The 23,302-nt window shown below is 40.3% G+C and overlaps 1 protein-coding gene across 1 annotated transcript in view; it reads right to left on the bottom strand.

Annotated features, from left to right (window-relative positions):
* The window catches only part of adgrd2 (adhesion G protein-coupled receptor D2), a 55,504-nt gene that overhangs the window by 15,218 nt on the left and 16,984 nt on the right, over positions 1–23,302 (bottom strand). Inside the window, exons 9-19 of the mRNA XM_085367690.1 lie at positions 22,923–23,057; positions 22,691–22,799; positions 15,307–15,412; positions 15,166–15,221; positions 14,891–15,017; positions 14,601–14,704; positions 14,269–14,371; positions 10,436–10,589; positions 7,581–7,714; positions 6,141–6,256; positions 4,140–4,260 (exon numbers count right to left, since the gene is read on the bottom strand). Of these exons, the coding sequence (XP_085223816.1) occupies positions 4,140–4,260; positions 6,141–6,256; positions 7,581–7,714; positions 10,436–10,589; positions 14,269–14,371; positions 14,601–14,704; positions 14,891–15,017; positions 15,166–15,221; positions 15,307–15,412; positions 22,691–22,799; positions 22,923–23,057 (1,265 nt within the window). The remainder of the gene's footprint in view (positions 1–4,139; positions 4,261–6,140; positions 6,257–7,580; positions 7,715–10,435; positions 10,590–14,268; positions 14,372–14,600; positions 14,705–14,890; positions 15,018–15,165; positions 15,222–15,306; positions 15,413–22,690; positions 22,800–22,922; positions 23,058–23,302) is intronic.

The following is a 23,302-nucleotide window of genomic DNA, read 5'->3' on the forward strand; positions in this document are numbered from 1 at the left end:
TGTTGAGTCATGAATTGGCTTGAACTGAAAGGCAGCCTGATTGCTCATCTCTGTTGCAGGTACTTGTTGGCTTTGGTTGGCATACAGTCAGTTTTAATGCCGTACTGCTTTTTATTGCTACAAACTGTGTGTTAGGTTATTGTCTAAATGACTGAAGAATGTACGTATAAGGACATCACTGTATCAATAATGTGATTGTAATGTGATTTCACATTACACAATACTTCTGACATTACATACGTATGCTGTCTTTGGGAGTAGTGTTAAAAAGATGGCATACATTGTCATTGCTATGCAGATCATATCCAGCTTTATTTATTCAGACATGTCTGCAGTAATCATGTTATCGCCTGGATTTCAGTCCCGCCTTCAATAGAAGGTTATTCTCATTAGATCCCCGCCTGCTTATGAGTCTGCATGTGGCGTTCTCATTTATCATCAAACCTGACAATCGCCCTAAAACTCCTTCACTTCATGCAGAACACTGCAGGCTTACATGTGCTTCCTACAGTTTCCTAAAGTACAATGAGAGGCTTCAGCTATCAGGCCCCTCTACTATGGAACCAGCCCCCAGTTTGAATTATAGTTGTATTATTGTTCATGAATACAAGTGAATTGAATTGAGTTGAATTGGATTTGAACTTTAGGATTAAAATGAGTCTTTTTGATCAAGCTTATAATTGAAGTGAAACTGAATCCCCTGGTGTGGTGCAATAGACTTCTGAGAGGCTTCCCATGATGCACTGAGCATTTCTTCTTCACTCATCACTTTTCAGGCTCTGTGTGTTTATACACCACTACTGTACTGAATTTTAATAGAGGTGGTATTCTCCAGAGGTGGGACCAAGTCATTGTTTTGCAAGTCTCAAGTAAGTCTCAAGTCTTTATCCTCAAGTCTCAAGTCAAGTCTCAAGTAATGTCAGGCAAGTCAGAGTCGAGTCTCAAGTCACTGGTGTAAAAGTCCGAGTCAAGTCACAAGTCTGAAACTTTGAATTTCAAGTCCTTTCGAGTCTTTAAAAAAAAAAAACGAAAAAATAATGTTGCAGTTATGCTAAATGTAAATATTAGACCATGTAATTTTTAAATCTGTGTTTTTCTCAACACATGACAAAATAGTGAACTTAGAAAATATACACAAATTGTGAAATTGCACCTCTTTAAAATGCAGCTCAATTAAACCTAGCTCCAAGAATAATTTTCACCGACAGTTCTGAGATAAGCTGCATGTTATTCTTGGATGCAGTTGTAGGACCAGCTTTAAAATCGCATGACAAAAATATCATACACATTTAAAAAAAACTGCATCACCAACGTAGCCTGGACAACATTTGCTAGTTAGATGAAGTCAGCTATCTCATCGTAGCATATTTATATGCATATTTATAATCATACGGCTCTTGGAGTGAGTGCACACACTCATGAAGTTTAGTAACTTCAGGTCACTGCAACAAGCCCAGGTACAGTTTACCGACGGATGGGTGCAGGACCTTGAAATGCACCGTGTAGAACGAAAGACCATCGTACGTATCATAAGTTTACCAGTCTCACAAATCGTCGTCATAAATACACATTCCTTAACCGTTTATTAATAGGACCTTTGAGCTCAACGGTAATTAATTAGCAGTGGAAATAATTTCTGGTTCATTACAGAAATGTAGCAGTGACAATAATATTGTATGCTGTAATCGTACTGGACAATTAGTGATACAAACCTGTTTTATCCTGTGAATAAAAGTATATGTTTTTGTCAATGTACCATAATAACAGAAGCGAAACGCAATATTGTGTCAGGACAATTCACTATTTATGCACAATAAATAAAGGAGCATAGCGCGACAATTTCTGTTCAGCGCCAGACTTGCTTGTAACCTATATCACCAATTATGTTATGAAAATGACGTATTAACTACAACAGCAGACTGACCTTCGTGTAAATGCTTGGAGCAGACTAACCTGTGAGCTGGAGTGTTCTGGGACGTTATATTTGGTCTTTGAATGGCTGCAATCCAGGCCATCCGTCGCCTCTTTGTTACTTCGGAAACATGGCTCGAACAATTTCTCTTCAACGACGTAATCCGATAACAACCGATCTCTTTACCCGTCGGCTTCCCGTGGCTGTCATGCGACCGGCTATTGCAGTTAATAATACAACAGCTTCTTGGTAAATGGTAAATGGCCTGTATTTATATAGCGCTTTTCTAGTCCCTAAGGACCCCAAAGCGCTTTACATATCCAGTCATCCACCCATTCACGCACACATTCACACACTGGTGATGGCAGCTACATTGTAGCCACAGGTGCCCTGGGGCGCACTGACAGAGGCGAGGCTGCCGGACACTGGCGCCACCGGGCCCTCTGACCACCACCAGTAGGCAACGGGTGAAGTGTCTTGCCCAAGGACACAACGACCGAGACTGTCCAAGCCGGGGCTCAAACCGGCAACCTTCCGATTACAAGGCGAACTCCCAACTCTTGAGCCACGATCATCCCCATTCTTGACATTTTTGTGTTTCTTTTTATCGCTGTGTAACTGATTTCAATTAAAAGCCTGCGTGCGCTAGTACCGCTTGCCACGAGTTCCCAGAATCCTTTGCGGTTTTACCCCTGAATGACGTCACATTTTCAATCTCTATATAATATGCATGTTAAATTTTATATTTGGGGTAAAATATCAAGTCTTTTCAAGTAAACCGGTTCAAGTCCAATTCAAGTCCCAGGTCATTGGTGTAAAAGTCCAAGTCAAGTCACAAGTCTTAGAACATTTTTTCAAGTCAAGTCTAAAGTCATAAAATTAATGACTCGAGTCTGACTCGAGTCCAAGTCATGTGACTCGAGTCCACACCTCTGGTATTCTCCGCTGTTGTGCTGGTTACACTAACATGTATCGTCACAACATCACAGCACTGGATACACTTCACTATGCAGCTGCTAACCAAGAAGGTGGAGGAAGACTGAACCACTGGAAGAGGCTGGGGTTCTTTGTTTCCCTCTTTACAACAAAAGTGCAAAATGCTTTAAACCTTTTTTAATACATTTCATCATTTTAACAATAAACCTTTTTGACAAAAGTAACCAAGTAATTGATTGCTTGAATACCTAATTCAACCCATTCAAGTGAAAAGGCCGCCCGAATGAGCCAATGGGAGATTCTTAAACATTTATTGGGTGTTCAAAGACTTTCCACGCTACACAACACATTCACCAATTCACGAACACATCCATATTGCACTTTATTCTATGCACTTTTTAAATTTTTTGAATCACACCCACTCACTGACTGATGCACCTGGAGCTACTCTCAGTATAGAATTGTTCCCTTGAAAAGCCGAGGTTCAAAGCACTGACATTCCAGTTGGTAGATAACCCCCAATACATAAGCAACTGTAATGTTGCAGTAATTATGATTAATAAAACACAAATGTTACTTTTCACAAGACAGTCTACAGTTACACCTCTGCTTTCTAACCATACAAAACAACCAATACTTGTTATTGTCTCTTTGTTGTATCATTTGAAGTATGCGGTTATCTGAGAGCATCTCATTGGGCAGTTACCTTCAGGGAGTCCTCTGTGCTGTTTGGTCCAAACACCTCTGTGGTGTGTTTTATTAATGTTTCATCACGCTGAGCTTGTGTATTATATGTTTCTGTATGCCATTTACTCATTTAAGAGCCTCTCCTGTAGATGACATGTGCACGTCATAAAGCCAGAAGTGTGGCTTTTGGCATCAAAAGTCTAAATGAATGATGTAATTTGAATTCTCCTCTCTGAGTAAATGAAGAAGAAAGATTATATATCACATCGACACATTGTCTAAATCAGGGCTGCCCAATCCCAGTCCTCGAGAGCTACTATCCTGCAGCTTTTAGATGCATCCCTACTCCAACACAGCTGAATCAAATGAATGGCTTGTTATCAGGCCTTTGCCAAACACGATGGCATGCTGAAGAGGTAATCAAACCATTTGATTCAGCTGTGTTGGAGTAGGGATGCATCTAAAAGCTGCAGGATAGTAGCTCTCGAGGACTGGGATTGGGCAGCCCTGGTCTAAATGAACACAATTCAGCTGCTGTTTTGTTTCCTTTTGCAAGTAACCACTAATATTACAGCAATATGCAAAGAGCTGGGGCTTTGCTTACCTGGAAGGAGTTGAGAGCAATGAAAATATAGGCAACTACCACAGACAGATGGACAAGCACGCCACACAGCCAGGTCAGACCCAGGACAGGCAGCAGGATCAGAACTGGACGGGTCACAGCCCTGCAAGCACACATGTACATGAAACATCCATGAACACCGGGTGTGTGCAAAGATGAGCTCGAGGTCTCACACCTATGAAAGAAAATTCACCTTGTGTTGATTCCTGAGTACTTTTCTTTCTCTTTGTTAACCCTTTTATAAAACTTGAGGACAGACAGAAGGAACAAGCAGAGCGGAGTTTTCAAGTTATTTTGATGACATTTTCTTCTCAGATATTTCCTCCTTGAATTCTCATCAAAGATCTCTCCATAGCTAAAGATTTTACCGCCTACCACAGTCATGCTCCTGTTCCTTTGCAATCTTTCTTTCAATGATCCCGGTGCTTATACGGCCAATAACCATTTCATGGGGCAAGGCAGAAGAGGTTGCCTTTGTTCAAACCACTATTGTTGTCACACTGCTGCACCTGGGTAGAGAGATTGAGTTTTCAGACTACACTGTGTCTGCAAGGACAAAGCCAACACTCTCTTCCCTTTTATTTTTGAAAGTCGTTTTCCTTCTAATCTCTTCAATTGACGTAACACCCCTCTCGCTCTCGCTGTCTCTTCGTTCCCTCACAAACAGACTGAAACAGCTTTGGGCTGAGATAAAAAGGAAGAGAGCTGCTTGATGCTGGGTTGAAGCATTTTGTTTACCTGAATCTGAAATTATCATCAGGTAAAATATGTGAGATCCCAGTTTCTCCTTCAGACAGCAAGACTTTCTAATTGTAATATTTTGACCTGTGCATTATCCTCTGACAAGCACATTACTGAAGAATGCCCACACATTCTACATATAAAATATCTACAGGTACATGTAGATGTGCATTAAATAATAATTTCTTCCCTACCTGTAATGATTTTAACATCTTAACCACTTTTTAAAGAATATCTGCTTAATTGGAAGCAGAAAACTAACATTTATAGGATGTAATGGGAAATATATTTGCACGGTTTAAAAAAGTAACGTTTATTTGGGCCTAAAACAAAAGACACACCTTAAACCGGTCGATGATGAAAGAGTGGATATTAAGGGGGTAAACATCAAATGGTTTGGATTCATTTTGTCCAGAAAATGAAAACTCGACTGTGTCTGAAATAATATTTACGTAAAAAACAACAAAAACTCACCACAGATCTGCATTTTAACAGGAAAAGAAAAAAGCATATCGTAGCAGAGCTACTAAGTTTAACTGTAGCACTGCAACAGAACTGGGTGGAAGTCGTGTTTGCTGCTCAGCATTTGGAAGACTAATACATTTTTACATGTATGTAATTAACAGTTAGTGTAGCAGGACAACAACACTTTGTTGTTTCTGCCACAACTTTAAGGGCAACAATGACTGTTACATAAAACGAACAAACACCGTACTGTACGACATCTACAGAGAGCGTTTGGCTGTCCTCTTCCTCTGTGCCTCTTCCAATCCTGGTGGGGAACTCATTTTTTCAGGTATCCTAATTTTAAGAGGACTTGATAGGAACAGAAATGCTAAATAGGAGAAGGGAACAATCCGGTCCTTTAATGTGAGGAGAAATTCTAAAGAAAAGTGCTTTAAAGAATAACAGTTGTAGCAAAGTTGTAGCAACCGCACGCACGCACGCACACGCACGCACGCACGCACGCACGCACACAGAAACAATTGTGCAGGGCCCAGGTGTTAAGCTGATAAGCACTTACAACTCCCACAGTAAACTCCCCGTCTCTCACACTGTCTCTATTCATCATGGGTTGCTCAACCAAAAAGAAAATAGCAAGCTTGTGTGTATCTGTGTGAAGAGAGAGAGAGGCAGAGCGAGTTTGGCCAGACAACAGAAGAAAAAAAATCGTAGGAGAGCACAGAAAAAGCAGGAGGAGAGGGAGTGACAGAGAGTGCTACAAACTTTATTGTATCTCACCAGGTAAGGTCATAGGTTTGCATCTTTGATGCTGAGCTTGGACTGAGCATCTTAGCACGGCGACGAGCGCTGGAAACAGTCACCATGACAACCCGACACAGCACAACCGCATTGACCTGCAGGCAGAGGACAACAGCATCAACACGGCCTCCGGCAAACACAAGACGTGCCACTGCAGAACCACTTGGCCTCCAGCTCACATGAGGAGGAGGGAGATATTCCCCTTCTGCTCAGGCTGCAGGAAATCAAATCACAGCAAACAGCATTCAGTGAATGCAGTGTACGTGATTTCAGTTTGCACAGCTCCTCGCCTCTGTCAGGTGGAGGGAACAGAATATACAAATTAAGGAAACACTCACTGTTATGATTCTGCAACAAATCCAGAATGACCTGATACTCTCATTAAGACATCCAGGTATTTGTTTATATATTTGTATTTCTATTAGTAAAATTTACCGTATGAATAGGCAAACCAAATAAATGCATTTTGTCATAAAGCATTTTTAATAATCTTTTAAAAATATAAAATTTGCATTTTTTGCCCCCACATTTGAGTAGCAGGTTCTTTGCAGCTCCTTGTTGATGCATTGTGATGTCATTTTTGTCTACTCTCCAGTTTGTGTTTGGTTTGGTGACTCTGTGTTTCCCTCCCTGAGCCTGGATCTGTTGAAGTCTTCCCATTAAAAGCGGGTTCTTCCTTCCCACTGTCTCATAGGGAATCATTTGATCTTTTGGATGATAATATTCTCCTCTAATATTGCGGTGTTTTAACCTTATAAAATGAAGTGATTGAAAAGAATGGGAACTTATATGTAACACATTTAAATATTCTTAAAAAACATAAAAAACACCACACAAACAGACACATAAGACAAAGTGTAAAGTCTCTTCATCAGGATATAAGTGGCTACAAATAAAAATGTTATTTTTTGTAAACTTTCTTTTCAATCTCACATCACTTGAACCTTCTACTGTTAAAAACGACTCTGTTAGTAACAATAGATGATCTCTAATTTTTTAGTATAAGGATAGTTACTTATGTGGTTACTGTTGGCTTAATTATGGCAACAGCATTCTGTCAGATTATGTCTAAGATTTATTACATCATGGTGATGGTGGTGGTCAGAGGGCCCGGTGGTGCCAGTGTCCGGCAGCCTCGCCTCTGTCAGTGCGCCCCAGGGTGGCTGTGGCTACAATGTAGCTGCCATCACCAGTGTGTGAATGTGTGTGTGAATGGGTGGATGACTGAATGTAGTGTGAAGCGCTTTGGGGTCCTTAAGGACTAGAAAAGCGCTATACAAATGCAGGCCATTTACCATCTATAAACTTTCATGAAATTTGGAACAAAATGTGCGACATGAAATTTTGTTTGCTTGGCCAATAAAGATACTGAATAGAATGAAAATCAGGGACAGATACAGCAAAAATAAGATTACATACTGTCAAGACAAATATCACAGGTCCCACAAAGGCCCAGATTGTATCGGTCTTCACATTGAGCCAGCAATGATCGTCTGCTTTGTATTTGTCCATGGATATCACCAGGGTTACCCCAACAACCAGAACAGGCACACCTGAAAACAGTTTAATAACAGAACAACTGCATATCAAATAATACTATGAGTTATAGTTATAGTTCTATATTTTTACTTCATTTACAGTTTTTTGTGCTTATTAAATTGGTTTTGGGATTTTTGTCTCAGTTTGGTGTGGTATATTACATTATTAGTATGTTAGTGTTCGGTTTTTAAATACATCATTTTTATTATAATGTGTGCATTTTTCAAGGAAATTTTATAAGAAGTTATAAAAGACACAACAGATGTCACGTCTCATCCTCAATGTGCGCCAACGCTCTCTCACGCCAGTTCTTCACACAAAGACCAAATCCAAAGATATTTCCTCTAATTTTAAATTATTTACTTTTGTAATTCCATAATATGAAAGTTTTGTTTCTAAAGTTCTGTTTTTACTTGTAGTTTTTAGTTTATCGTGCTGAACTATACCAGCCTTGCTGTGCTGGTGTCACAGAGGCGACACGTTTAAAGACGTTGCTTCAACAGAGGAGCGCTATGAAGCCTGTCCCACTGAATGTCTCCTCTGAAGGGTAACTCTGCACATCTGCATGGAGAGATGAGAGGAACACCTGAAAACTGTTTGTGCTTCACTTCTCATCATATGACAAAACACGCAGACTCACAGATGGATCTGGGAAGTTTGAAAGTCAGGTGCAGGAAACTTGTTTTGTTTGGTTTGTTTGCTATTTAGTAGGAATCATGTCTAGAATATAAAAGAGTTCATCTGCAGTTTGACTGATTAACTACTGTAAGCATGTGTAACATGTGGCTTTAGACAACATCAGGGCTCGCCATCATTCTGCTTCTGCACATCTTTCACAGTTTCACTGGCCACCAGTACCAGCTGAGCCAAGCTACAGATCAAAACACAGTTTGGTTGTTGGATGACTTCTGTGCCGTAGTGGTATCTAGTGACAGCAGACATGAGCACATGTTTGAAAGGAATGAAAGTTGGACAAAGAAACATAAGCAGAACTACTTAGTGGCCACTATGTGCTACAGTGACGTCTACATTTTACACTTTTAATGTAGCAGCATCTTCTCTAGACTCAAAGTAAAGCTAGTTAACTCAGTCTTCTTCCCAATCATTGTCTTATTCTTGTAGCAGCTGAACTACGTAATGTAGCTTTAAAAGTGACCTTGTCAGGGATTTGTGAACGCACAGAAACAATAAACGTGTACTCTCTCTGTGGTTAGATTATCTGTATCCTTTGAGGAACCACTTTATAGACAGAATAATTTGACACTGTTGTTAAAGCAGCTGTACCTATTTTTGTTGTTAATACAAATTTCGTCAAAATGTCATTCAGACTGCTGAAAGACTGTGACGGACTTTGCAGTTATTACATTTAAATAATGCACAAATAGCCCAAAAGGTGAGTTTGTAAGGAGAGCCAACCAAACCAAAACTAACTGTCTGTTTAACATACACGACCATTCTTGTTGTATTTATGCTGCTAAATGTTGTTTATGCTACACTGAGCCCACTCAACAAAGTGAACACTTTACTATCATTAAGGCCACTTTGGTGAATATTAGTGATGTGCACAAAAGCATCGGCTCTTTGTATTAACTGTCTTCCCACATCCATCACACACAGCATCACTTCTATGCTGAACGTAAACGCAGCTATGATCTGTGAACAAGTCAAGACTGTGCGTTTTGTGCTCTAATGTTTTGTGACTCGGGTTTCTCATTGGCTCCCACTCTTGCGGAGGCGTAGCACGCACATGAATGAGAGGCGGGAGGCGATTGTAGTTCCTATTAACAGGGTGTTTCCGACTATCCCGCTAATTGCAGAGTTTACTTTTGTCTGGATGTCATATTTACGATTAAAAACAAATTTAATCAAGATAGATATTTACATTTTCATATAGGAATTGATCCTGAAACATGAAACGCTGGTAACGGAAGTATAAATATTTCAGGATTGCGTCACTACCCCTCAGTCAGTGAGTGAGACGAGGACAGCGGTGAGGAGGAGAGTGCGAGTGCATCGCAGAAACACATACATATAACTGACAGCAGCAAATGAAGCAGCATCTGGCTGCAGTTTAAAGAAGCAGATACTAAGAGGAGAAATCACATCAGCCCATCCAAGCTGAGGCTTCTGAGTTTTCTGAATGTCAGCCTGCACTGAGGACAGACTGCTGAGTTTGTTCTGCTTCTGTTCAGTGGATTTGTAAGAATCCTGCTTTTGAAACAGAACAAATACACTAAATTAGGCAATTATAAGGCTTCTCATAAAAACGCTAAATGCAAAAGGGTTTATCAACACACAAAGCATTCATATTTGCCAAATAAAGCTAAAATATGAGGCTACAGATGATAACAAATTAAGAGCCATTTGGGAGCCAAAAGAGCCGGCTCTTCTTTGGGAGCCGTGCCACAAGAGCCGGCTCTCTGAAGAGAGCCAAACTTCCCATAACTAGTAAATATTTGAAGATTTGGGAAGATGAAGAGTCTTTCTGCCATTATCAGGAGTTTATTTGAGAATTAACTGTTATAAAGTTTTGTGATATTGTAAAGTTGATTTGAAAAGATTTTATTTAAAGATGATGAAATGGAATTAATCCTTGTTGGACTTGTTGCCACTCACTCAATGGCGACACTCTGAGTTTCTAATCTGATATTAAGTTTTTAGAATGAATGTTTCTTTCTGAATGTCATAAACCAGACTGAAACTTGACAAGCTGCTTCAGTGAGATTAGAGTTTACCCCAGCCAATGGCATAGTAGACTTTCATCCTGCGGTCCTCGCTGATATTGACAGACACGACTTTACTCCACAGTAGCAAGCCCTCCACCAGCATCCAGGAAAAAGAAGCCATGAATAAGAGATGAAGTAGTGCAGTCACCAGGAAGCATGCTGTCTGCAGGATTTAAGGAATACAAAAGCAAAGGTGAGCTGTGGGCTGAGCTGCATTGTTAATTACCTCCCTGAATCATGGATGAAAACGATTTTGTTGGTCATGTCTTTGCAGATTTTCATAAAACATAGCCATTAATTACTGGTTAATGGTTATACTTAAAAATTGTGCTAATGACACATGGCTGTATATTTCTGCTATGCTCACAGACTACTCACAGCATGAAGTCATAACATGCACTTATATCATTTACTGCAGTGCACTTTCTCTGCTGAGTCACTGATCAGACTATAAATAGATCCAGGCAGATCCAGGTAGTAATCAACTGGCCCGCACATATGATTAGCCAGGGGCGGAGCGGGGGTGTGGCTTAATGGGCTTAAGCCCGGGTTGTTTTGTCAGAAGCCCGGGGTCTTTTGGAGTGTAATTTTTTCATAGTTAGATGCCTGGCTGACAACTGTATAAAGCAAAAACTACACACAATATTCGAAGCACATAGTGCACACTGTGGGAATTTACGACTGTGCGTGAATCCCCCCTGATATTGGTATGATCCGAGCTCAGACAGTAAGCGACTGAGCTAGGGGGCGGGGCAGCTGCTGCCTGCGAGTGCGCTGTTGGAGAAACGCAGCCAGGCAGACAGAGGAGAACTGAAGTTCGACCAGGTACCAAAGCAAATCATTCGTACTGTACAAATAATGTAAATATGACGGTGAATCACGAAAGATTGATATCAAACTGATCACTTGACCAATATTACGTTACTCGCTCTTCAAGTGAATCAACAAATGGCGAAATGAAAAGCCGAACAACAACAAAGCTGTTTCTTTAGAGAGTCTCAGCTTACATGTGTTTATTTCATATTTTCAGTTGTTTCCCTCCACGGCTAAACAAAGCGTTTCAGTAATGCACTGATATACAAGAATGGACATAAGGAGCTTCTTTCAAAGAAAAACTCAGGTAGATGTTATTTTATATATTATGTTTTGTATGTTGTTCAGTATATTTCTATGCAAAACAAGAGGAACTTCAACACACAGCAGTATATTCACAGCTGAAACCAGATATTTACACTTTATGGAAAACACAAGAACAGTTTTTTTTACTGTACAACATCAATTTAAAGTAAACTTGTTTTGTTTTGGGTAAATAAATATTGAAATATCTTTCGAATTAGTTAAATGTCCGAATAAAGAGAGACAGAGCTTCTGTTTTTATCACTTTCAAATTTAGGAGTACATGTACACTAAGTTTATTGTTAATTAATAAGAAAACTCCAGATGATTCCATTCTGAGCTGAAGAAGCTTCTGATAGGTTCGTAGAGTCCATGTGAGTAAACTGGTGGCACAGCTGTGGATGCATACAAGGCAAAACACAGAGCCTGTTTCTGTGACATGGGAACATCAAGAGATGTCAACAAAACACCAGGAAGAGAACTGTGGAGCTCCATAAGTGTGGCTCAGAATAAAGTTAACAAACATGTTTTTTATATTTATCAATCTAAAAAAAATTAACATTTAGTCTGATTTGATGTTACAATTAAAAAAGTGTTTTTATCTGAAGAGTAAATATCTGGTTTCAACTGTATATTTGATGATTTTCAGCACAAAGAGGGAGAGAGAGGAACAGAGAGGGAGAGAGAGGAACAGAGATGAACAAGAGCAGGTGAGACTCACATGTTAGTCAAATGGTTGTTTACCAGAAGTATCACCGTATCATAGGTCCTCTCGCACCTAGTGTTTCTTTTTAGGTTTACTATTTTTCAAATTCTATATTTATTAAGTTCTGCAGGCTTGTTTGCACAACAAGGATAAATAATTATATAAACTTTTCTCAATCTAAATATTGTACTTTGGTAGAATTAAAAAATAAGTGTAGTGCAGGTCTATGATGATTTTTAGTGCTGCTATCATCTAGTTCTGATTCTGGTTCTGTCTTGGTTAAGTCCTCAGTAGTCCTGATTTTGAACTGTTGTAGTCCTGTTTTAATTCCGGATCAGTTAGCTGTGTTTTTACTCACAGACCCGACTCTTGGAACGTCAGACCCGATGCCCTTTTCTGTCAGTTCTTGCCCTTGGATGCCTCTGCAGAGGAGACCACTATATTATCGCCGCCTGTATCGCTGGATTTCTGATGTGGGAGAGCGAGTCCCAGGTTCCCTGATCCAGGTAACGACCCATCCTCAGTTTGATCCCAGGTCATCCATTAGTGGCATGCGGCCAGGTTCACGTGCTATCCAGACTTGGACTGCATGATAATTTTCCTGCAATGTTTGTTTTGGTGGCCTTCCCTCAAAAAGGATGACCGGGAGTATGTGTCAGCTTGTCAGGCGTGTGTCCAAAGTAAGGCTTCCAGTTCCATGCCCGCAGGATTCCTCTGGGGGCATTGGACCCACATGTCTCTGGACTTCATCACCGCCCTTCCTCCTTCAGCAGGTAACATAATTATCCTCACTACTGTTGACCACTTTTCTAAACAACCCATTTTATCACCCAAAGTGCCATCCGCACTGGAGATGGCCCAGCTAATGACTGATGATGGGCTCCAGCTGCATCGTGTCAGACTGTGGCTCTCACTTTGCCTCACAGGTGAGGAAAGAGTTCTGCTCCATTCTGGGAGCCCAGATTTCACCCAGAGACTAATGGTCAGGTGCAGAGGACAAATCAGGAGCTGCAGGCCTCTCTTCAATACACCTGGAGTTCCCAGGTGGAACTCCAGGTTGGCCTGGGTCGAGTATGCGCATAACTCCCTGACATCCTCAGCGACTGGGCTCCCGCTATTGATAGGCTATCAGTGATTCTTGTTGCCCTCTGTGGAAGGTGAGTGTTTGGTACCACCTGTTTAACACCATCTCGGCAGGTGTTGGCAACTCAGGAGGGCGACACAAACAGCCCTGCTCTGGACGAAAGAGCAGAATAAACAATGTGCGCATCGCGGTAGGACACTTGAACCGCGTTACTCACCTGGTCAAAAGGTTTGGCTTTCCAGCAAGCGTTTTAGGTACAGACTGAATCCCGCAAACTCTCTCCTAATTACATCGGAACATTTGAGATCGACTTTCTAATTAACCCTGTCACAGTTTGTTTGTTTGCAACATGTGCATCCATGTTCCACGTCTCTCAGCTCAAGCCCACCGTTTCCAGCCACTGTAAATAAGTTCACCAAACTTCATTCTGAGTCCGCGATTGAGTCTTTTAGACTCTGACATAAAAGGAATACAAACTGAAACATAACCACATGACAAACATCATTTTATTCATTTAAATATGAAATGTAGTGAAAAAAATCTTCGTTATTTGCATATTCTTCACACTTAAATGTTTCAGATAAAGCAATTATCAATAAACAATTAATAATAAATTATCAATTTATTAAGAGCAAAAAGCTTTTTACAAAATCCACATTCTGATAGCGTAGGATTAGGATCAACACTGATGCTGATATCGCTCTAAATGACCTATAAAAATTCAGATATTTTCCACTTGGGTGTCCAAACAGGATTTTTCTTTGTTTTTAAATGGGGGATATTCATTTGCTCTTCCTTAAACCCCAGCTGGGTTTGCCAGTAAATATTAAGAACATAAAGTTACAAAGTTCTCAGGATTTAGAAATTGCTTGATTTAATTTCATGTATTTTTATTTTTAAAACACTTGATGTGTTCAATTATATGCAAAGACTCACCTCGTTTTCAGAAGCCCAACTGCTGCACATCAACAGCAGCTCAGCCACTCCCAGAGCAACTATAAGGTTCTTATGGACAGTTGTGCGGTCTGATTTAGGGACACTGTACAAACACACACACGCAAGGACACACAGTAAAAATATGTGAGCAAAGCTCTTACAGCAGTTCTCGGGATTAAAAAAGTTTTACTGCGATGCTGTTCACACATCTACAGAGCACAATGTTCTGCTTTTTTCCGCTCCATTTATTGATGGGAATCTAGCAGGGTTATATGAAATGCTTTTCACCCTTGATGCTTTACAGAGTGCACTCTGTGACGTTTGTGACTCACCCCACGGAGATGAAGAGGATGAAGGTGAAGAGGAGGCCACACAGAGACACTCCACAGCCAATGAACGTCAGCACCTGCAGAGCTTTTTCATTCTCTGGGCTCCTCTGACACAGTAACACACATTTACAGACACACACACACACACACACACACACACACACGCACACACACACACACACACGCACACACACACACAGAGCAAATGTTGTATTAATAGCTCATAGTGAAGATGAAAGCACAAATAAAATCCAGAGTACCACAGCCGTGACAGCTGAGTAGAGGAATATTACCTGGGCTTCATACACCTGCAGCAGTAATGCAAAGTTGGTGGTGTGGTTGCAGTAGCACACAGTATATCCATACTGCTTGGACACTATTTCACAGCCCTTGGTATTCCACCACCCACCAGCGTCTGGGCTAATAAGACACAATTTATTCAACAAACACAATTTACATATGTACATCCCCATTTTTGATTAAAAAATTACATTTATTCTGGTTTTATGGGGAATTTAAAGAAATTCAAAATACAAATCCTTAAAAAAAAACTGTAATTTTTACTTACGTTAGATTAAAATCCCAGAAGGCACACACGGGATCATACACAGTACCATCTGGATTCTGTAGAACATATGAGAAATATGAACATAGTTATAAAAAATGGTAGACATGTACAGTTAGCAGAAAATAGAGAGATTTTGTTGACCTGTACTCTATGTTGGAGCTGGAAGCGAACTGCCATGCTAACTGGTTGGTCATCTCCCAGTACTGTGGTAGAAATGACTGAAGAACCCAAGATGGTGCCTAAATACCTGGTTTGGCACAAAAGATTGTGAATTCTCACAGTGAAAGCACACAAGGTAGAACCAAGTATAAAGAACAGGCACCAAAACCTTTTATCTGAAACAAATACTGATGAATCTTTGTACGTTTGTAAGGTCTTTACCTTACAAGATAAATCTACTGCTGTTGTGATTTGGTGCTGTACAAAAAAAAAAACTGAATTAAATAACCTGAGGATGAAATTTCAACAGAACAGTATGTAGAAATGTTGGGCGATCGTGGCTCAAGATTTGGGAGTTCGCCTTGTAATCGGAAGGTTGCCGGTTTGAGCCCCGGCTCCGACAGCCATCTCTAGACCCAGCAGTCTTAGCTAATTATAGGCCAACCTCCAACCTTCCTTTCATATCAAACATCCTTGAAAGAGTAGTTGTCAAACAGCTAACAGATCATCTGCAGAGGTTTATTTGAAGAGTTTCAGTCAGGTTTCAGAGCTCATCACAGCACAGAAACAGCTTTAGTGAAGGTTACAAATGATCTTCTTATGGCCTCTGACAGTGGACTCATCTCTGTGCTTGTCCTGCTAGACCTCAGTGCAGCGTTCGATACTGTCGACCATAATATCCTATTAGAGCGATTAGAACATGCTGTAGGTATTACAGGTACTGTGCTGCAGTGGTTTGTATCATATCTATCTAATAGACTCCAGTTTGTGCATGTAAATGGAGAGTCCTCTTCACACACTGAGGTTAATTATGGAGTTCCACAGGGTTCAGTGCTAGGACCAATTCTGTTTACATTATACATGCTTCCCTTAGGCAGCATCATTAGAAGACATAGCATACATTTACACTGCTATGCAGATGACACCCAGCTCTATCTGTCCATGAAGCCAGATAACACACACCAATGAGTTAAACTGCAGGAATATCTTAAAGACATAAAGACCTGGATGGCCGCTAACTTTCTGCTTCTTAATTCAGATAAAACTGAGGTTATTGTACTCGGCCCTGAAAAGCTTAGAAATATGGTATCTAACCAGATTCTTACTCTGGATGGCATTACCTTGGCCTCCAGTAATGCTGTGAGGAACCTTGGAGTCATTTTTGACCAGGACATGTCCTTCAATGCACATATTAAACAAATATGTAAGACTGCGTTCTTCCATTTGTGCAACATCTCTAAAGTTAGAAATATCCTGTCTCAGAGTGACGCTGAAAAACTAGTTTATGCATTTATTACTTCCAGGCTGGACGACTGTAATTCATTATTATCAGGATGTCCTAAAAACTCCCTGAAAAGCCTTCAGCTAATCCAAAATGCTGCAGCAAGAGTCCTGACAGGGACTAGAAAGAGAGAGCAGATTTCTCCTGTTTTGGCTTCCTGTTAAATCCAGAATTCAAAATCCTGCTCCTCTCATACAAGGTCTTAAATAATCAGGCCCCATCTTATCTTAATGACCTTGTAGTACCATATCACCCTATTAGAGCACTTCGCTCTCGCTCTGCAGGCCTACTTGTTGTTCCTAGAGTATTTAAAAGTAGAATGGGAGGCAGAGCCTTCAGTTTTCAGGCCCCTCTTCTGTGGAACCAGCTTCCAGTTTGGATTCAGGAGACAGACACTATCTCTACTTTTAAGATTAGGCTTCAAACTTTCCTTTTTGCTAAAGCATATAGTTAGGGCTGGACCAGGTGACCCTGAATCCTCCCTTAGTTATGCTGCAATAGACGTAGGCTGCCGGGGGATTCCCATGATGCATTGAGTTTTTCCTTTCCAGTCACCTTTCTCACTCACTATGTGTTAACAGACCTCTCTGCATTGAATCATATCTGTTATTAACCTCTGTCTCTCTTCCACAGCATGTCTTTATCCTGTCATCCTTCTCTCACCCCAACCGGTCGCAGCAGATGGCCCCGCCCCTCCCTGAGCCTGGTTCTGCTGGAGGTTTCTTCCTGTTAAAAGGGAGTTTTTCCTTCCAACTGTCGCCAAAGTGCTGCTCATAGGGGGTCATATGATTGTTGGGTTTTTCTCTGTATCTATGAAGCGCCTTGAGGCGACTTTTGTTGTGATTTGGCGCTATATAAATAAAATTGAATTGAATTGAATTGAATTGACAGTCTCGGTCGTTGTGTCCTTGGGCAAGACACTTCACCCGTTGCCTGCTGGTGGTGGTCAGAGGGCCCGGTGGCGCCAGTGTCCGGCAGCCTCGCCTCTGTCAGTGCACCCCAGGGCAGCTGTGGCTACAATGTAGCTGCCATCACCAGTGTGTGAATGTGTGTGTGAATGGGTGGATGTGTAAAGTGCTTTGGGGTCCTTAGTGACTAAGTAAAGCGCTATACAAATACAGACCATTTACCATTTAGAAATGCTGCCATGTTCTGTCAGTTACTCTGGGAATGTTACTGTCGAAATGCTTCTGAATGCAGCGCATTTTTAAAATAAAAGTGTATTATATATTATTATACAGATTATTTCATATAGATTTTCTGCTATTTTGCAATGCATTCAAGCAGATAAGGACTCTTTTTTTGGAGCCTTTTCTGGTCTTGTTAACTATAAAGAGAGAGCTACACCTTTTAATATGATGTTTTTTCTGTTTTTGACTATCATGACTATTTACATTTTAGATTCTAACTGAAGGCATCAAAACTATGAATGAACACATATGTATGTATTAAACAAAAAGTGTGAAATAACATGAAAAAACATGTTTTATATTTTAGATTCTTCAAAATAGCCGCCCTGTTGCTTTGACTACTGCTTTGCACGCTCTTGGCATTCTCTCGATGAGCTTCATGAGGTCGTCACCTGAAATGGTTTCCAACAGTCTTGAAGGAGTTCCCAGAGATGCTGAGCACCTGTTGGCCCTTTTGCCTTCACTCTGCAGTCCATCTCATCCCAAACCATCTCCACTGGAATTAGGTCTGGTGACGGGAGGCCAGGCTATGTGGCGCAGCACTCCATCACTCTTCTTCTTGGTCAGGATGCTGTGGTAGCTATGATGGTTCAGTGTGCCTTCAATGTTGAAGGCACAGTGTGTCAACAGTGTCACCAGCAAAGCACCATCATAATAACATTCCTCCTCCTCCATGCTTCATGATGGGAGCCATGCATGTAGAGATCATCCATTTCCCCGTTTCTGTGTCACACAGGTGGAACCAAAGAGCTCAAATTTGGACTCATCAGACCAAAGCACAGATGTCCACAGGTCTAATATCCATTTCTTGTGTTTCTTGGCCCAAACAAATCTCTTCTACTTGTTGCTTTTCCTTAGTCGTGGTTTCTCAGCAGCTATTTGACCATAAAGGCCTGATTCACACAGTCTGCTCTGAACAGCTGATGTAGAGATGTGTCTGCTACTGGAACTCTGTGTGGCATTAATCTGAGGTGCCGTTAACTTGTGATTTCTGAGGCTGGTGACTCGGAAGAACGTATCCTCAGCAGCAGAGGGACTCTGGGTCTTCCTTTCCTGCAGCGGTCCTCATGTGAGCCAGTTTTGTCATAGTGCTTGATGGTTTTTGCGACTGCACTTGGGGACATATTCAAAGTTTTAGCAATTTTTCGACTCACTGACCTTCAGTTGTTAAAGTGATGATGGACTGTCCTTTTTTTACGTAGCTGATTGGTTCTTGCCATAATATGAATTCTAACAGTTGTCAAATACAACACAACTGATGGTCCCAGCTCCATTAAGAAGGCAACAACTAAACCCTCACAAGGCACACCTGTGAAGTGAAATCGAGTTCAGGTGACTACGTCATGAAGCTCATTGAGAGAAGGCCAAGGGTTTGTACCGCTGTCAACAAAGCAAAGGGCAGCTACTTTCAGAAATCTAAAATATAAGACATATTTAGAGTTATTCATCAATTGTTTCTTTGCTACATAATTCCATATATCTTGCTTCATATAGTTGATGTCTTTGGTATGTATCTACAATGTAGAAAGTAATACAAATAAAGAAAAAACAATAAATGAGAAAATATAGCAGATCCCGGGAATAACATCGGAGATCTCTGTCCAGAAGAGCGCAGTCCTGGGAACAGCTAAGATACTGCGCAGGACCCTCAAGCTCCCAGGCCTCTGGTAGAGGACCCGAGCTTGAAGGATAAACCGCCCGCAGGGGCGTGCTGGGTGTTTTTTTTTTTTTTTGTATATATATATATATATATATATATCCTCAGATACTCAACTAATCAAAGTGATGTCATGACAAAAGTGAATGACCAACAAAACATTTTTTCTCCTTCATTTCTGTCAAACACAGCTGTATGAGACGTTTCTCGCGGTTAGTATCATGGTTGCTAGGCAACCTGAACAGCGCTACGTAGGCTAGACCGTCCCATTTCACAAGCCTCTCACTTCCGCACTTCTCGTACTTATAGTATGCACCGTACGTAGTACGCGTAGTGCGCGTACTTCAAGCGTGCAGACCCTGAATTGGGACACAGCCAGAGACTAAATACACATAAGAGATGATCAAGGGAAGTGGAAACACATGAGGGGGAACAGCTGATACACATGAACCTAATGACAGGACAGGGAAAGTGAAACTACATACACTGACATTAGACACAGACTTTCAAAGTAAAACAGGAAACATGGGGATTAGACGTGACCTGAACTGAACATAACCACACACACATGACACATGACAGGTAGACGCATGAACCAGGAGGAGATGACATAAACAACTAAGAAACAAAGGACTGAACTGCAACCTCGAAATTAACTAGATGAACTAAACTAGGGCACAAATGAATACCAAAATATATAAAAACTCAAACACTGGACCCAGCCCATGACAAAAAATGAATGTACTCCCTAAACTTTTTGGAATGTAAAGTATCACACAGATTTTCTCCATGAAGTTATTATTGTACTTAACACATGTGAGTAATAAGCGTCAAACTAAGAGTGAATTGCTTATGAGAGTGAGCCTACTGGACAGTTTCAACTACGCCTTTTTCTTTGTAACTCAACTTCAAAAGCCAGGATTCTGGGGTTGCCTCAGTACTGTTAATGCTGAGTCCGTGTTTTGAGGGTACCATTCAATAAAACTTGATGTTGAGCCATCTGTTTGTTTAAAAATTACTGAAATCATTGATCTGAATTCACATTTTTACCCAAATTTGAGCCAGCACACCGGGCTTCTCTGAGAAGTCAGAAATTAATCACCTTTATTATAAAATAGTAGATTTGACTAGAACATAATTGTTCAGTATTTAGCACGTTGCTTCAGAGAAAGGAGGCTATCTGATTGAATTGCCCGGTCAGCTGGGACCTCTCTGCATGGAGTTTGCATCTCCCTGTGCCTGTGTGGGTTCATATGCGTGTTAGGTTAATTGCTGATTCTAAATTGGCTATGGATGTGAGGTATATAAATTTCAAAGAAAACAGCAAGTTGACTGTTATTCTAAACCATTCTGAGTCATCATTAATTTGTTGTCTCCTCCTGCAGAGTAGTTCACCCGCCGTGTCTTCGTGCAACGCAGAAACAGTAAATGGATGGTCTCTACATGCATGGTTTCCATCATGAAGCATGGAGGAGGAGGATTGTTGTTATGATGTTATGAACACACACTGAGCCAGCATGGCTAACACAAAATCTTGCAGCAACATGCCATCCTGGTTTGCGTTTAGTTGGACCATCATTTATTTTTGAAAAGGTCAGTGACCCCAAACAGGCCGTGTACGTGTTATTTGACCAAGAATCGAATTTGAGTCCTTCAAGACTTTTGGAAAACATTACAGATGACGACCTCATGAAGCTCATCAAGAATGTCAATGTGTGTGTGTGTGTGTGTGTGTGTGTGTGTGTGTGTGCATGTTCTCTCTATTTTTATATTATAATAATAAATGAACCAGTGTTTTAATATTATTTTAATCAAACTTGAATCAAGATAAATGGTGTACTTTTGTAAGGGATGTAATTATTTTTACATCTGTGTACAGTGTGAAATTCTTAAAATAAAAAAATAGGTTATAAGGTGAAAAAAACTTGATGCAGTCTAGCAATACATTTTTTATATAATAATGTAATACCAGCCAGGTTTTCTTTTTTCAACTAGAGCATTAAAATGTCTATAGCACACTGGATTAGTGTATCCTGTATCACTTTGAAATTCCTTGATGTCTTGGTTCCCAACATTAAAAAAGTATTTGGTGTATTATTAAAACAGGAAAATAGTCATTTACAACCTCAGCAAAAAGCTAACTGACTAAGCTATAACCATTTCTGTACTGAAATAAACAGAGAAATTTTACAATGCACAAGTTCACTGGTTTCTCCAGCTTCTCACTCTGAAGCCAATAACTGTATCTTTAGTTTTCATGAAAAAGTTTACATAAATATACAGCTGTAATTTTTCATTTTGACAGATAAAGCTAAAACCTTGAGTAATAACTGATTGTAATTTGGTGGTTTTCAAGCATGGGAGGTGGAGATACTGTATACCTGTATACTGGTGTTGTGGGCAACATGGGGAAATGCCTCAACTACTAATAAGTCACAGGTTAGCTGACCTGCTGCTGCTGTTCTGAGCTTTACTTCTTTATTCAGCTGAATTGAAATTATACAGTTTATAAGCTGATATTTGATGAGCCACGATGGCTATTCTTCAGCTCCGAGTCAGTATAAAGCTTTCAAATCATTAAATTGGACTTTAGCAAGAATCATAATATTAGATTGAAATCAAGAAGCAAGTCATGCTGAAATGCATCTAGGCCAGGCATTCTCATAGTGAAGAGTGCTGCGGCTCACTTAAAACCACAGTGTTTTAATGCTTTGATGTCATCAACAAAATATGTGGCATATTGTCTAAAGTCTTAGATTTTGTCTTAAATCTTCACACTAATCAAAATATAAGAGAAAGTAATGTATTTTCTTTGAAACTTTATCCAAAAATGATCAACAATACAGACTGTTGGCTATAAACAGCTAATGCAAGCCAGTGATATGCAGAGTGTTAAATGGGAATAAATGATCCAGGTGCTTATTGGGACAGTTGCTTTGAAACATGGTCAAAATTAACTGCAATTTCATTAAAAACTATATGCACCAAATACCCAGTCGAAATTCATCTAAAAGAATTATTTCAACAAATCAGGTTTTAAAGCCTTTTGCCCGGGAGTTACTTCTCTCACATAACTCCAGAATAATCCTCCATATAAACGTGAACATAAACTGCAGTGCTGTAAATTATATTGAAATTTTCATTTTATCAAATGTCAATGTTTGCTGAAAAGTCCCATCTTTTTACATCACAGTCACAACTTTATGGATAACACATGACAGTGGGTTAAACTTTTACCTTTGGCTGCCATCAGTGACGGTGGGCTCCATGGTGATGTTCTCCTCAGGATTGAAAAAAGGCCGCAGAGAGCCGTACCACATGTTGACCAGCGTGAGCTTATGGAAACCTGCACATGTGATAAAATACGATGGCAAAGGTTTGTCAGGTTGAACCAAGAAAAAGAACATGTTTTGTTTTTGCTTGCTTGAAGAGCAAGACAGGGAAGATGGTTTTTGTAGCAATCTCCAACCATTGTTATGGAGATCCTGCATCTTCTGATGTGGGACTGAAATACAGTCTAGGATGGTTGGCGTCTCTGTTTCAGGTCCACAGAAACTCGATCCTCTGAATACTTCCTGCAGCTTCTGCTGCTGCACCACCAATTCTACGAACAGGAGTAAAAAGGTTTAGATACATTATTCATCATTTTAATGCTTATAGTACATATTACAACTCGTGTTATATTCATTTAGTAACACACGTTTACACTTTTTCAGTAGCAGGTTTAAACCAAAGTCTCAAAACAATGACAATAATGTGAATTACAAAGACTGAAAACATCTTAGCAGAAAGCTAAGATACAGAGGTGGGAAGTAATGAAGTACAAATACTTTGTTACTGCATGTCAGC

The sequence above is a fragment of the Diplotaxodon limnothrissa genome, linkage group LG12 (assembly GCF_057381915.1).
Source record: "Diplotaxodon limnothrissa isolate DT_005_m linkage group LG12, D_limnothrissa_male_GT1.1, whole genome shotgun sequence".
NCBI classification, from domain to species: Eukaryota; Metazoa; Chordata; class Actinopteri; order Cichliformes; family Cichlidae; genus Diplotaxodon; species Diplotaxodon limnothrissa.